This window comes from Bos indicus, chromosome 3 (genome assembly GCF_029378745.1).
Source record: "Bos indicus isolate NIAB-ARS_2022 breed Sahiwal x Tharparkar chromosome 3, NIAB-ARS_B.indTharparkar_mat_pri_1.0, whole genome shotgun sequence".
NCBI classification, from domain to species: Eukaryota; Metazoa; Chordata; class Mammalia; order Artiodactyla; family Bovidae; genus Bos; species Bos indicus.
The window spans coordinates 117405860-117421752 of record NC_091762.1 but is presented as its reverse complement, the minus strand read 5'-3'; the positions used below and the strand labels follow the sequence as shown (position 1 = coordinate 117421752).

Genomic DNA, 15893 nt, shown 5'->3' with positions numbered 1-15893 from the left:
CCAGAGCCTCCCACTGTGGGGCAACATCTCCGCCTGAAAGGCTTGTAAGGACGGGGGGTGGTATCGTGAAGGGCAGGCCAGCTCTTAAATGACGAAGTGCCGGGAGCCGGCATATTGCATATTGAGTGCATATTGCATATTGCATATTGAGTGCAGCACTTTCCACAGCATCATCTTTCAGGATCTGGAATAGCTCAACTGGAATTCTATCACTGCTGGGAGCCAGTGAGGAACTCCGCCCATGACAAAGGTCATGAGGAAGGAGGCTCGGCATACGCAAAGGTGGGATCGAGCCTCAGGAGTCCCCCATCTACCCCCAAAACCAGAGTCTGCCTACTTTCTGCTTTGAGCTTTCACCTACACCTCTGACTTTATGGGGGGCTGTCCCCCACTACCTCTCTGAAAAAAGAGTTAGCTTACAGCTCCAGTTAACGATTCCTGGGTGTGACAGTGTTTAACCTACAAACTCCTTTGGAAATCCTCTAGCCTGCCTGAATAGGTTTTTCCGGCCACATGTGATTGTTCAGAGCCTCCCAACCGTGAGAGGCAGGAGATGTTCTAAACTGTCTAAACACAGATTCTTTTGAGTAGTTAAAAGATTGATTAGAAATTGTATTGGTGAAGGGATTTTCACTTCTTGGGCCAATGTTTGCTGCTAAGTCTGCATATCCCTTACCTGCTGTGTCCCTGGCAGTGCATTGATTAATATAATTGGTGTAAGTAGTAGCTTTAATGTTTGTAACCTAGGACCCTTGAGTTAATTCTTTTTCTTGTTATAGCCCACCACACCTTTGCTCTGTAGGAATGCAACTTTATCTAATGCTTTTGGAGGGTGGCTCCTGGCCAATCACCTTTAGAGAAAAATAAGTTTTCTGAAGAAAGGGTCTTAAAATGTTAACAGGCCTCCGGGCCAGAAGATGATGCAAATCACCTAAGCTTTTGCATATGATAAGTCTGCAGGAAGAAAGCCTGGCTTGCTGCATGACTCTACCCCTTCCCCCATTATCCTCTATGCATAACTTAAGGTATAAAAACTACTTTGGAAAATAAAGTGCGGGCCTTGTTCACCGAAACTTGGTCTCACCATGTCGTTCTTTCTCTTACCTTCTGGCTGAATTATTCAGCCTCTTTTCTACACTGAATGTCCTCACTGAGCTATCCTTATTTCAGCCTCTTTTCTCTACTGAATTTCCTCACTGAGCTATCCTCATTCTATTACTCTTTATATCCTTAATTAACGTTTAATTAAGCAATTGTTTCCTGATCTTCGCCTACGTCGCCTCTCCTTCGAATACCCTGGATCAGCCAGGGCTGGTCCCCGGCAACGAAGAACAGATAAGTTGTGCCAGGAAACAGGGTGAGAAGATAAAGGAATTTTCTCCCCCAAGAACCATGGTTTCTCAGGGACAGTGCACGAGGTGAGCAGGGCCCAGCAGTGAAGGATAAAGTTCGGAAGGAGAGTGGCCGGGCAGCTGACTGCAATTGGGAATGGAGACCACACAGCACAATGCTTCCTCTGGCTTCCGGCTAGAGCTGCTGGCTAGGCCGGCCGGTCACAGGAAGGTTCTCACACTGGGGGGCCCTGGTCCGGCATGAGTGTCCCCATGCTAGCCTGGGGGGCTCCAGGAGCCAGCCGCCTCACCAGACGCCTGGCCGGACCTTTTCTAAGCAGCCTTCACAGGGGCTGTAAACAAGCAGACCAGATGCAAACATCCCCCGGAAGGCAGCCTCTCAGTATTAAATTAGGGGGCAGCCAGGATCTAGCTATGCAATTACAGTGTGGGAGAATGAAATCACAGACCGTTTCAAGCTTTGAAAAATCATATTTGAGGCCTACCATCCATTGCTCGATGTCGCCCCATTTTGTATCCAGCCCATAATATTTCTGTAGACAGAAGGGAAAGAAGATGAGGCAAGAAGTGACACGCGCTCTGAGTAGGACACTGTTCCGACATGCATTTCCAAGCCCCAGGGTCAAGGGAACATGCCGAGGCAACAAGAGTTAGAACAGGCGGGGCTCTGCGGGGGGCTGCAGACCCCCACACCACCTGTGAGCCCAGGAAGATGACCCTCCCCACCTGGGAAGACATGCCAGGACAAAGCATTGCTGGGGCGAGGGGGAGACCTCCGTAGAGACCAGGAATTTCAACAGCCCGGCAGCATGACGAGCCCCTCTGTCAAGCTGGCTGTGCCCTCAGAGAAAATGTACTGCAGCCATAAAACACTGTGTGTGTGTGTGTGTGCGCGCGCACACGTGTGCGTGTGCTCAGTGGCTCAGTCGTGTCCGGCTCTTTTCCACCCCTGTTTAAGAGAAGCCAAACCGGAGAGCCATTTCTCTGTTGCTACAACAGGGATGAGAAAACCAGAGGAAAGGGGCAGAAACCATGTCCTGAGCCCTAGATTTCTGATACACTTGCTCCAGCCATCTGATATCTATGCTAAATTTAGGCCCTCGAGAATTTCTGGGCTGTGGACGTCTTTATCATATGCTGCTAACGGCAAGATGGCCAAGCAGCCTATTGTAGAAGAGGTCTTGATACAGGGAAAAAAAGCCAATATCTCCATGCTTTCACCTTGCCTATCTAAACTGCAGCTGCCCAAGTGAGAATTACAAAAGCAGATTCAGGATGGCTATTATTGTCGCCAAAATATAGCAATTCCCAATTTAGGTGGGAGCCCCGGTGGAGTCCCAAATAAAGGGGCTTTGCTTTTCTCCTCACTTTTCCCTTGATTTCCAATAAGAAAACCAAGAAACCACCATCTAAACCTTTGTATCGTATAACACAGAGACGATTTTCCTTTCGCACACAAAAAACTTAAAATCAGAGGGAAAATACCGCATGTGAGAAGTGCACGACAGCACTTGAAATGGTTTTACAATGAACCAAACAGGCTGCTGCTGTTATACTTGGCTTTATATTTGGTTTAGTTTCTGTTTATTTTGAAAGTCGGCCAGATTTAAAACATATGGCCCTTCAATGGTCTCGCCCCTTTCTCTTAGGAATGGTGGTAAGTAGAAAACGTGACGAAGAAAATTAGGAGAGAACTTATCAGTGCTTTAAAAATTCAACCAATATAGAACCTGAGCAGCTAAAGCACATGAGCCAAACACTTTTCTGTAAGTTCCTTCCCTTAGACTATAAATTGAGAAGGGAAATACTTCCCACAGTCATGTTTCAACAACAGCTTAAGTTAAACACAACTGCTTAAAGCTATTTTGCGTTCAAATCCTGCTAGCTCCGCTTTCACTGTCAAGCTCCATGTATAAAAGTTCGATGCCATCAACCCTCCTTTATCTCATGCCCTGACTACACAGATAGAAAATGTGGCTTTTAAAAAGGAATGGGCCTATAGAATCTGACAAAAAAGTAAATTCCAAAAGAGGTCTGCATTATCCGTTTTTCTATTTCTGTCTTTTCCTTTTTGGCCAATTCTATACCCGTATCAAATACTGCATTCTACCTGTCCCACTTTTTAGGACAAAAGTAAGAACCAGTATTTAAAATCTTCCGTTGAGTTCACAGGTGGCCTTATAAACAGCTGCGGTAACTCTAGCTACGTTTCCAAGCCATCGTGGGGAGAGGACGCCCCTGGAAAAGCACAGTTAAGGAGTCGTCCTGGTGTTAGTAGCAGGGGCGGCACAGCAAACTCTAGGAAGTGCACGACACCGCACACGCAGGCTGTGAGGAGCCAGTGAGCCATGCAGAGGGAAGCAAGAGCCAGACGGGTGCACACGTGCTTGACTTTCAGAAACAGCTTTGATTCAACACAAGAGAAACTGTGATGGAGACAGCCCACGGGCTGCCACCAAACCTTACTGCCTCCTCCCCCTGCGTCCCGGGTCATGTCTTTATGATAATAATGGACATCTGCTTTTCCGCTGAGGGCTCCCTGAGCTCCCTTTAGCTGTGTGTGCTGGGTGTGCGTGCTGTGCTGTCGCCTCAGTCATGTCCGACTGTAGCCCTCCAGGCTCCTCTGTCCATGGGATTCTCCAGCCAAGAACACTGGAGTGGGTTGCTGTGCCCTCCTCCGGGGGATCTTTCCGACCCAGGGCTCGAACCCAGGTCTCTTGCATCTCCTGCATTGGCAGGTGGGTTCTTTACCACTAAGGGCCAGCTGGGCCGCCTGTACTGTGTGACACGTGACCATTCTGACAAGATTCTAACGGCGTATCCCTGGGAGTGAGGAGGAGATATTCTTGATCCAGCACCAGATGGGAATGAGTCAAGTAGAAACGACCAGAGAGGAGTCCCTGTCTAGGTTTTAGTTGACTGTGTCCTATTCCATCAGTTACCGTGACGGTTCCCAGCCTTGCCTTTTGCCTGTGAAATTCTGACCTGGATTCTCTATGTGTGGTTTCGAACTCTAGCCTCAGTATACAGTTCCAAGTGGACTCTGCAAAAACTAACAAAGTTCTAATAGATCTTGGCACCTTCTTAACTGGTTTCTTGACACTTTGGGGGATAATATTTATGCAGAGTGAGAGGGGCAGGGGGGGAGGCAATGTGGAACTGCAGCTGGTAAAGGAATCCAGAAACAATTTTTTTTTTTTCAAAATTAACACTGCATTTAATATTCTTATAAAGTGCCAGGTGGCTCCCGGAGGGCTAGTGAAGGCTGAGGAGTCAAGTGCAGAAGGAAATGGAGATGTTACTCATTTTGTTTGTCTGGTGTACGCTTCTTAGAACTCTAAATCCTGGTGAACGGGCATTTTCATTGAATACCAAATGGAAATTTGGGAAATTGCTACTTGAGGCAATTTAGACTCTCCAGAGAAGGTTATGATTCTAAAGAAATCAGACGTGGCTCCGGGTTGGGGTCTAACCAGACAGCAGCCCCAGGAGCTGGAGACTCTGGAAATTTAAACACACTGATGTTCTGTGTTTAAAGGGCTTGCATTTTCTAACCCATGAGATTAGGTCACCTTGTTGATTTTCTTAGCTGCTCTCAAAGACAACTACAACTCTTCTTTATAAACTAAATATGTTTGTAAATAGGAAATTATTTCAATTCATTTATGGGAAAGACTCCCTGTGAACACTTTCCTATAAATTCCCAGGGAACCGTTCGCGCCTGCCTTCATTATTGCTGGATCAGGACTCACTGACTTGGTTGTTTTTATTTTCTGTAGCGGGACAGCTCAGCGCATTTATTTCTAAACCTCACTGCCTTTACAAAATACCCTTAGGAAACAGAGATGCATGGTAGCACTCTGAATATTAGGGATGGAAGGCAGGTGTGTTTTAAGCTACTGGGTTTTATTGTTATACCATCATTTTCTTTTTTTACTCAGTTTTAATTCAGTATGTAATAATCTCAACGTATAGTAACATGTACTGAAAATTTCAACACTTACTATTAATAATAAAATTACATGCAAGGATACTCTTTCTTTTCAAATGTCTGATTCTAAACGGTTTTCCAGACTCTAAAGTGTGATTTATTTTGTCTTAATTTTTTTCTTAAACAATTTTCCAATTTCTTGAGAAAAATGGAGATAGAAAAAGCATTCAGTACACAGACGTGTGTGCTGACGGCTGCTTTTCGTGGGGGCTGATGTGAACACCTAAGCATTCGTGCTCAAACCAATTCACGAATATGACAGTAAAAGAAGCAGTAAGAACTTTAATGAGTTCTCAATCAAAGGCGTTATTTCTGAAAGGCGACCAGGTCCTTGGCAAGGGAAAAAGAGTACATGCAAATCAGAAAATAAATATGGAAGAGCCTACCTTTTGAACCTGATAGATCTTCAGAGAAGGGCAAAAGAAATCGGGAAAGAAACACAAAATCCAATTACAGAAGTAGAAAAATCAGAAAGAAAGGTTCTATAAGGACCTAGAAATATGAATAAAAGCCATATTGAAACAAAGCAAAAACCGGTAAAACGGGAATGAAAAAAACTCTCTTGTAGTCTCATCGAAATAATCAGTAATTTCATAACAGATCTTACATTCTATTTTAGTTACGTTGATGAAATACAGGCACGTCCACACAAGTCTATGAGAATCCTGTTATTAGTCTAATGCAAAAGTTTGTGTTAACTAATACCACTAATGGGAAAAAGAACTTCATCCTCAATATAAAATTTCTTTTCACATGACCAAAGTGTAGCAAAGAAGTACAGAAATTTAATTGGAAAGTCAGCTGGTCAGATTCACAAAGAGTTAGGAAACATTCTTTCATGTTTGGATTCATGCAGATACAAATCAGGAAAACTTCCACCAAACAGACTGATCGCGAGGATATAATTGAAACACATTTTGAAATGCTTATTATCATACTGGGACATACTAGCTTGCTCTAGAGGTTTCTCCTAATTTTGTAGTAATCCCTAGGTAAGACTGAGATGCCTATTCCATCACTCATTCACTCATTCATTCTTTATTCACCCAACAAAACTGCCGAGCATGGCCCAAGGCATTGCTACAGCTCTAAGTCTTCAGACCCCACGCTTCCAGTCCTACAGAGGTGAGCAGATGTCAATATACCCAGCACCTGTACTGCATTAGATGTTAGTCTCCAACAGAAATGTTGATCAGGTCAGTAACAACAAGAGACATGCCCTGATCATCAGATCACCTGATCATCACACCAGAATTTTTTTCCCATTAGTTTAGGCTCTCAGACAGAGTTGAAGTTTCACTCAGATTTCCCAAAGAACATCTGCATATTCTCCCTAATAAATCCATTAAGAAGGAGCTCATAGTTCTCTGAGATAGCCCCAAAGCACAGCCACGCAGTCGGTTCTCAGCATCCGCAGGGGTGAAGAGAACCTCTGAACCATTCAGCTGCAAGCCTGGGGCTGCCTGCACCACCAGGATGGATCACCAGCCTGCTCCCAGCCCCCGTGTCCGCAGGGTCTGCTAGGCCTTGCTGACAGACCCAGCTCCTCCAGCACCAGAGGGGGGACACTCGGCTCACCTCTGCTCTGTGTGCACTCTCCATGCTGGCCTTGGAGGGGCCCAGGCACCAGCGTGGCTTCATGCACCACCCACCTCCAACACCTTCCAGTGGTGTCGTCAGCTTCCTGCTCTCATGAGCCTCCAGGGACCTCACTGCTCTCCAGGCATTCACAGGCTCCGTTTGCCTGCTGCCAAGCCCACCTCCGTGTCAAGGAAGGCCTTTGCCCTGCTCAGAAGCAGCAGTGTGGTGGCTCGCCACCACACGGAAGGAGGGATCGTGTTTCTCAATTTTTATACTGAAATACCAATGCTACAGGTTAAACACCGGTCTTCCAAAGCATATTCATTTCCACTTCATCAACAACTTAAAATGCCAGTGCTGACAGATTGTGTAACACAGATTGTGGGGCTGGATCTAATTATAGGCAGGCCCAGAGACGTGATATGCGAAGGGGAGACCCAGGAGTACGCCTGCATGCCATCCTCGCTACTAAAAGCAGGGCCCCAAACCTGAAAGCCGTCTGCCTCCTCTCTCCAGATGGGCACACCTGTGCACACCCCGCAGCCCTGGACTTGGGTCACGCTAAGAATCAGCCAGACCAACAGCTACTGTTCGTGTCTCTCTAGCACATGGGCGGACACCACGGTCTGTTCTGCGTTCCCATGACGTGCCCCGAATCAGCACCAAGGGAAAAAAACTGGTTTTTCAAGGTGTGCTTCCGCTTGTGAACCGCTGAGGATTACGTGGGTGTTTGCACTCCCGTGCTGCATGAGTGCCAGCGTGCGCCCTGCTGGTGTTAATCCCGAGGTCAACACACTGGTGAGGCCCTTTGTTGCCACTGGTGATGACACGCCTGCTTTGGAGGCAGAGGGTGAGGATTACAGGCTCTGCAGCTTTTTCGGTTCCAGGTTTGAATCTTGGCTCGGCCACCTTCTCGGCTTCTGTCTAATTAAGGCCTGCTTTCCTCATCTGTCAGTAAAACCCGGATAGACCCTGTTCCCAACGGTGAGGGCACCCAAGCCCAGCACCGCCACATTCCAGGGGGCTCCGGGAGGTCCCTGCCGACCCCCTGCCCCACCCCAGTCCGCTTTGACTATTAATACATATCCACGTGTTTTATCTTAAACCTTCCAAATCCCTTAGTTGAGGAACTAGACAGAAACGGTCCGTGGCAATGCTCTCCTGCCCCAAGGACACTGGATTTATGCGCGCAAAGCTGTCCTTGGTGTGAGTGAGCGCCCATAGGCTCACAGGTTGAATACAAACCTTGGGCCAAGCCAGGGCCCCCGTCCGCGCTCCAGCCTCCGCCATCCAGCTCTCTGCCCACAGCCTCCTTGCCCGCCCTGCCTTTCTCCACCAGCAGCTTCTTCACTCGGTGTCCACACTCGCTGTGCTGACAAGAGTTAGTTCCTCTGCTTCCTCCCTGACACATGCAAGGCCCCCCACTCAGGGTGTCTTTCTGCACCCAGATAATTCACAGTGTGGGGCGTGGTCGCCAGGCATGTGGTCTGACCCTGAGAAAGGCGTGCGTTCAGCAGAGAAGACACCGTCGCAGTCTCCTTGGCCTGTCCCTGAGCTCATGGCAGGGAGAAGGGTCCCACAGAGGAGACCCACACAGGGCTCATTTAAAAAGGTGACGTTTACCTAAGGTACCTTCCAGGCAGTGAAGGTGAGCTTTCCTCTGGGTCCTCACGCTCAGACCCACCCACCCTGGAAACCCGTTCTCATGTCTGAAAGCGTCCCTGCGGGGACTGAATGCTAAGAACCCCCTGGTCAGCGCACCGCTTTCGTGCAAGACCTTCCCTGTGAGTCACAACAACGCCGCTTCACCGCGTGACCACGTATGTGTCTCTACTGTAAGAATACAGAGTTTCCGTACAAACTGCTACATAAAGAATGGATAAACAAGGCCCTACTGTGTACCACAGGGAGCTATAATCAGATCCTATGATAAATCACTATGGGGAAAAAAGACAAAAAAGAATATATAGGTAAAACAGAATCACCTTGCCATACAGCAGAGGTTTAATACAACGTTATTAATCAACTATACCTCAATAAAATTAAAAAATTTTTTTTGAAATTCTAATGGCATCTATTAACCAACGGCACTTGTGTGTCTGACCGAGGGAGGCAAACTGTGGCATTTTTAAATCAGATTTCCCAGGTTTTAATCAAATTTCTCTGCAAAGCCTGAGGTCCTTAGTAGTCACCAGACACCCGAGGGCAGGCCACGCCACACAGCAGCTGGGCCAGGTTGCTCAAGTCCTCGGGCACCTCTGTCCTGGGAGCCCTGTGCTGGCGGGGGTGGGGTGGGGGAAGACTCCACAAGGTCACTCCCCTGCTGACACCCAATGCCCATTTAATGATACCGAGATCGAATGGCCCGGACGCAGTTTCCCATCTTTGGGTAGCAGCTGCAGTTCTGCAGCTCGAGGTATTGCAACTGCAGTGCAGGAGTTCAGCAAGAGATCACTTTGCAGAATTAATGTGGAACGGAAGGGGACTTCCCTTGACTCAAAAGAGAAAGGGGTGCTTTGCTTTTAAAGGAGGCACTTCACATAATTTCTTACTTAGCTTAATTCCTCTTAACCTTTATTTTCTAAAACAAGAACTTCTGCCAAAGAACTTTGTGAATAACATGCTGCTCATATGATTCAGCAGGGGCTAGCCAAAAAAGTTCGTTTGGGAGCGCCCAGGAAAACTGGGACGAACTTTCTGGACAGCCTAATATATATTTAATTCAGTTCTGCCCATAATTAAGGATAGAATATATTATAATCTGGAGGATAGATATGTACACACATACTATTTAACTCACTTTCACCTTGATTTGGTAGAAATTTTCCCTTTGTGTTCTTGGTGAGAGTAACTTTCTCTTACTTTGTGAGACAAATGGTAAAATGATTTCCACCACGGAAACCAAAGGGAGTCCTCCTTTCAGGTTCAAGGTCATCTTTCCCGAGTCCAGTGGTTCAGGTAGAGGGGACAGCCACAGGCCGCCAAAAACACTTACTACCAGCAGAGGAGGGTGCAGTGTGGATACTCAGTCAAAGGCGGAGAAACCAGGATGGGGCAACAAAACACTGTGGAAAATTCTTCTTACAGCCCTTTTAAGGCTGGGGGCTGGAGGAGAAGCAGGGGAAGCAGACGAAGGAACGAGCCACCACTCCTGCTGGAGGCTGGGGAACGCAGCCCCCGCCCCAGGAACTGATGAAGCCGTGGCACTAACCCCTGAACATCCCTGCCGGGGGTTCCCAAAGCACAGGGAAGGGGCTCCCGGTGTCCTGCACTCAGGGTGTGCAAGGAGTTACTACGTGAACAGCAACATTCTGAACAGACATCAGCACCAGGCAGTCCGAACAATCAATCCGTCACTTAAAATCTCTGACTCGGGGAACTGCCTGGGGGTCCGGTGGCTGGGACTCAGCACTCTCACTGGCGGGGCCTGAGTTCGTCCCTGGTTGGGGAACTGAAGTCTCATAAACTGCGGAGCGGCCGATAAAGAATAAAGAATAAAATTAAATCTAAAACAAATAAATAAAATCCCTAACCTAAAAACCGAGGTGGCCTCCAATGCGTACGCTTTATGTCCATCTAGTGCCGGCTCTTGGTGTCAGGGTGATTCCTAAAGCCCAGGTGACATGTCTCAGACAGACAGGTGACAAAGGCCCACAGACAACGAGGTCTACGCCTCCTCTCCACCTCCCAGTGCAAGTACTCCTCCCTGAAGCGTCTCCTGAAAACGCCTCTTGGAATGCACTTTAACAACTACTCTGGGCCAGGTCCAGTCCCCAGAGTTGTTTACAGAAGAATATGAGTCAGGCTCCCACCCTCGCCCTTAACCAGCCTCATGGCAGGGGAGGGGCTGCAGGTAACCCCAGCATTAAGCAGTTTCAGCTCAACTGCAGAGTTCAAATAACTAACTTGAGAATTCAGGAGGCTCTATTTCCATTTTTTAAAACGGTAAATGTGATTCTAGGTGGGAGAGGCACTGAGAAAATGTCAGACCCATGCTTCTCCAAGTAAATCAAAAGAAAAGCCCCCAAATTAAAATACTAAATTAATTCTAGAGGCAAAATATCATAAAAGCTAGAACTTACTTCCAATCGTATTTGTATTTCCAACAAGGAGGGAGGGCGTGGTTGATCTACCTTCAAATATTTGTTTAGTCTTTGTCTGCATGTAAACACAGGACAAGTGATGCCCAAGAAACGTGGCTGCTGCCCTACTGCGGGCTCACTTCCCAGCATCCCTGCTGGCCTGGGGGGTGGCCCTTCTCTCAGGGACATCACACCCTCCTTGGCGGCTTTCAGCTTTCCACCACTGGGACCCAGGTATGACTCCCCTAACTAAGCCCCTGGGCTTGAGTTTCTAGTGACCTCCAACCTGCTTTCGCAGCCACACGCAAGAGGTTTCCTCCTCAAGTTCAGACCTGTCCACGCCCCTCCCCTGAGTTCACTCAGAGCGGCTGACCCTGCAGGCAGCGGGAAGGGGCGAGAGTGAGCGTGAGGGACTCACCCCCACGGGGAATGTGACGTTGGGAACCTGGCAGAAACTGCAGTTTCACAAGAGGCTGGAAATCCAGTTTTATCTGAAGCCTGACGAGTTTTAAAACACTGGTTCAACTTAGAAAATGTGACTACGTGAACCAGACCAGACTCTGTACGAAAATCCGCTGTGAGAAGGCATCTGGCCCCCTCTCCAATACAACAATGTTCAAATCTTCCCAACAGAGAGAGCCCTCCGGGGGGGCCTGGCGTGGCTGCTCCCGAGACCCCCAGAGGCCGAGGCCCACAGGAGAAGGCGGAGCCTCTGGAGAGGGACTCCTTCACCCACCACGTGAGCTTTAAGGTCAGGGGAAAGCCCACCCCTCAAGCTGCGAGTGAGAGAGCCCTCATGCCGCCCACGTGGCTTCTGGCTCCGGCTCGAGGTGGTGAAAGAAAGCAGCAAACAGCATTAATGGGTGTGTAAACACCACGCTGTCCACTTCCCAGGAGGGCCATTTCCCCCCCTGGCCATTTCATCCGGCGTTTATTCTGTTCCCTGTATCACTTAACGGGGTTTCAGGTCTCATGAAACCTATTACAAAGTGTAAAAACCGCAAGGGAAGTATTTTTAAACGGGACTGTTTGGGTAGCCTCAAAAAATAATAATCTGTTCTTTCACGTTTTAATTCAGAGGATGGGAACTGTGGCTCCACAGTTGGAAGCAGCATCTCCTGGTTCCTTTAGGCCGGGAGGCTGGTCCAGTGTGATCCACGCGGGCAAGTGCGCTGTGCGGATTGGACGGGTCGAGTGTCCAGGACGCCGCGCCTGGCCTGACCAGGACCAGAATCACAGGAGGGACAGGGCCTGGAAGGGACCCTCCTGGGGGCCCACTGACCAGCCCAGCCTTACCTCCTTCTGCTGCCGCTCCAGCTCCTTCATCCTGATCTCTCGGGCCTCCGCGCGGGCCGCACGCTTCGCCGCCAACCTGGCCTCCGCCTGCAACAGACCCAGAGACTGTGTTAGCAGACAGACCAGCGGCTCCTTTCCAGGCTCCGGTCAACCATGGTGCTCTGGTTCGGAGGTTACCAAACACACAGTAACACAGACCCGTACGTGTTAAAGAGGGCCCAGGAATCACAATACTTTTCAGTAGTCAGGATTGCTCACTCTGCTAAAGGCCAAGCAGGCGCTGTTCTGAGGGCTTCACACACATTAAGCTGTGGGCTCATCATAGCAGCCTTGTTGCAACGATCATGTTATCACACCCAGTTAACAAGTAAGAGACCTAGGGCACAGAGAGGGCAATGGGCCCAAGGTCACACAGCCCGTCAAGTGGCAGGACTGGGCGGTCTGCATTCCTCTGGAGGGATGACAGATTAATGCAGGAACAGAGCATCAGAGCTGGACAAGACCCTGGGGTCACCAGTTCAAGTGCTCCCTGTACAGAGCAGGGAGCAGAGACCTGGAGAGGCCACCAGACCCATCCAAGGTCACGGGGCTGGGACTCTGCCCCTGCTTCCCAGAACTCTAGTCTGGTCACCCCTCGCTGTTCCCTGCTGCCTCCAGGCTCAGCACTGGAGCCTGGGCAAGCCCCACCTTCTCTCAAAGCATCTCAGACCAGAGCTGAGTGGCTCCAGCTGTTTAGAAAGGTTACATTAAAACAAAACCCGACTCCATTTAACTACTAGTCAACTTGCAGCTGATTTCGCACGCAATATTCTATTTAAAAGCTTTCAAAAATGCTTGACCAAGACTAACCAATGCCGTGGGACCTGGTGCTTGAACCCTGTTTCCTGTTCTACAAATCTCGAGCTTATGCACTGCTGCAGGTGATAAACCGGCCCAGTGAGCTAAATGGTGCAGAGGTGCCAGGATCCAGGTTTCCTGCTGTTAAAACAAATCCGTTTTCCTTTCCACTTAAATTTTTATGGGAATTCACTTGTAATGCTTCCAACAGTTCTGACCCAGCTTTCACTGTTCCTTAGATCATCCTAAAATGAGGCCACTGAGACGGCCAGCATGCTTCTGGTGTGGTCACTGTGTCTGGCTAGCTGTGAGGCGGCCTGAGTCCTCTTGTCCAATTTTGAGGGCGGGGCACCCTGTACCCCAAACTCCCATCAGGATGGTGGGTCCTGATGTCTACGACGCCCCTCACTTCCACCCTATAATTATACTGCATGTGTGTGTGTGTTAGTTGCTCAGTTCTGTCCGACTCTTTGCGACCCCATGGACTGCAGGCTGCCAGGCTCCTCTGTCCATGGGAGTCTCCAGGCAAGAATACTAGAGTGGACTGCCATTTCTTTCTCCAAATTATATTGCATAGCGCTACAAATTCATCTTCTTTCTAAATTCTAATCTAAGTTGAAAACTGGCCTTAGTTGGCCTGCCGCAGTTTGGCTGGCTAATGTCTTTACAAGGAATTTATTCTATAACCTGCTTTGTTCATGTGGTTTCTTGATCAACCAACCCAAGCCCAAGTCCTTCAAATCAATGGTGTCAAGAATCAAGCTCCATCAGAACTTTGATACCTCGTTGCCATTTTCAGCTTTCTAAACCATGTTACACTGTGTGATGAGCCAAACTGGAGAGCCGGGGTGTCGTGCGGTGGGGGGGAAGGATGGGGGGAGGTCCAACAGACTGGCCCCTGGCCACGCGGAGTCCCGACAGCCCCGTGGACGGGCCAGCAAGAGATCTGCACTCACGCTGAGCGCAGTGGCCTCAGAGCCCTGCCTGGGGAGCCGTGGGCTCCAGATCTGTAGGCTCAGGGTCCACGCCAGTGGGGAACCAGGCAGTCAGAGTCCCTCAGCTTGGGAGGAGGGCAGTTGGGAAAAGCAGAAAGAAAGCCAAGGAGGAAGAGAAGGGGGATGAGGAGTGAGGATGTAAGAAAGAGCCCAGGGGCTGGAGAAGGAGGGGCTGCTGGCGGGGGACAGCGAGAGAGGTGAGCGGCGGGCAGGACTCCAGGTGGTCCCTGAGATGCCCGTCACCGATGTACACGCTGCACACATGCCTTGCCCCTGAGTGTGGGCAGAGCGCTGTCCAACGGGTGTCACCCTGGGGCTGGGTTACACCACGCTGCAGAGACAATTGCCCCGGTGAGCAAGATCCCCTCAACTGCAGACTTGAGTTCTGTGTGGGCCTGACCTCACCAGAGGAGGCCTGGAAAGGTGGGTCTAGAGATCAGAGTCTCCTGCCTGTGAGGGGCCACGCGACAAGGAGTGTGGGGGCCTCTGAGAGCTGAGCGTGGCCCCAGCGGATGGGAATGCGGCACCCCGGTCCCACACCAGCAGGACGAGACCACCACCAACACCCATGGGAGCTGGGCTCAGGACCCTGCGCTCCAGAAAAGACTGAGCCCAGCCAACACCCTGACTGCAGCCTGTTTGATACCCTGAGCAGAGGACCTGGGAGGCTGCGGCCAGACTCCTGACCCTCAGAATCTGTGAGCTGAAAAACGTGTGCTGTTCCAGGCTGCCATGTTTGTGGGCACTGGGTACACAGCAGTGGAGAACTGGCCCAAGTGGGTGAGGGCTGGATGACTCCTGCTCACACAGCGTGGGAGCCTTTGCGATCAAAGGGAGCCCAAGCCCGTGGTCGCCCAGCTCCTCCCTGGCCTGTCTGTCCTGCCCTGCTTGGGACAGGAGCAATGATCCTCAAAGGGACCTGTCTGAGCAGGTAGCCCCCACCTCCTGGGGTGACCTCCCCATCAGACTGGCAGGTCTCCCAAATCATGGCCCATCATCAGACCCTGGCTACTCTGGCGGGTCACCCTCCCCCCAGGAAAGGGCCCGCCCCCTCTCTGGTCCTTACATCCATCCAGCCTGTCTGTCCCGTCCATGATCTGAGGGACCTGGGCCTGTATTGCTAAAGGGACCACATGGATGAACCAAGTCCTAGGACAAACTCCCTGCTAGGATACAAGCTAATCAACCTTGCGGACACGTCAACACAGCCACGCTTCACCTTAGATCAGAAGGCGGGAGGGAAGGAGAGGATTCAGCACAGTTTCAAATGCTTGCAGTCACCACCATACGAAGTCCCTTCATCTCATGGATTCTGACATGACTCATACGTGGAGAACAGGCTCTCACGACACAGGAAGTAGAAACAACCATGCTTGCCTCTGGGACTCTGGCTAGAAGCTGACAGATACACAAGCCAACGTTTCAAGTGGCACAGAACCTACACACAGCTAACTTCACCAGCACAAAACTAGTACCAGCAGAACAACCCTGACATGGCCTGAGATGCCAGAGAGAAAACCACACAGATCCCCGATAACACAGTGCATCCTGAAACACTCATGTTGCCAAGAACACAAAACGGACACAGAGCATCCCGAATACCCATCCTTCAAGACAGCAGCAGAGGAAATCTCCGGTAAGATCAAGTTGTCCAGGGAACTAAAAAGTACCAAATAGCGATGGTCCACCCTGGTGACCTGCAGGCATGAGGTCACTCACCCAGCATTTCCAGCGGGGCCCAGCCCTGCCCTCTAGCTGG

At 49.8% G+C, this 15893-nt stretch overlaps 1 protein-coding gene across 48 annotated transcripts in view; it reads right to left on the bottom strand.

The window, feature by feature from the left end:
- Positions 1–15893, bottom strand: part of LRRFIP1 (LRR binding FLII interacting protein 1) — a 161499-nt gene that overhangs the window by 60852 nt on the left and 84754 nt on the right. For 25 of the 48 annotated variants that reach the window (XR_011565966.1, XM_019957993.2, XM_019957994.2 and 22 more), the window contains 3 exons: positions 12303–12389; positions 5730–5747; positions 1838–1885 (listed from right to left, as the gene is read on the bottom strand). Coding sequence is in view for 47 of the 48 variants with exons in the window: in XM_019957993.2 (XP_019813552.2) it covers positions 1838–1885; positions 5730–5747; positions 12303–12389 (153 nt within the window). In the remaining variant the exon portion in view is untranslated. Of the gene's footprint in view, positions 1–1837; positions 1886–5729; positions 5748–6921; positions 8660–12302; positions 12390–15893 lie in introns of those variants that run through there. The other 23 variants (XM_019957971.2, XM_019957977.2, XM_070786961.1 and 20 more) reach the window with 2 other exon arrangements.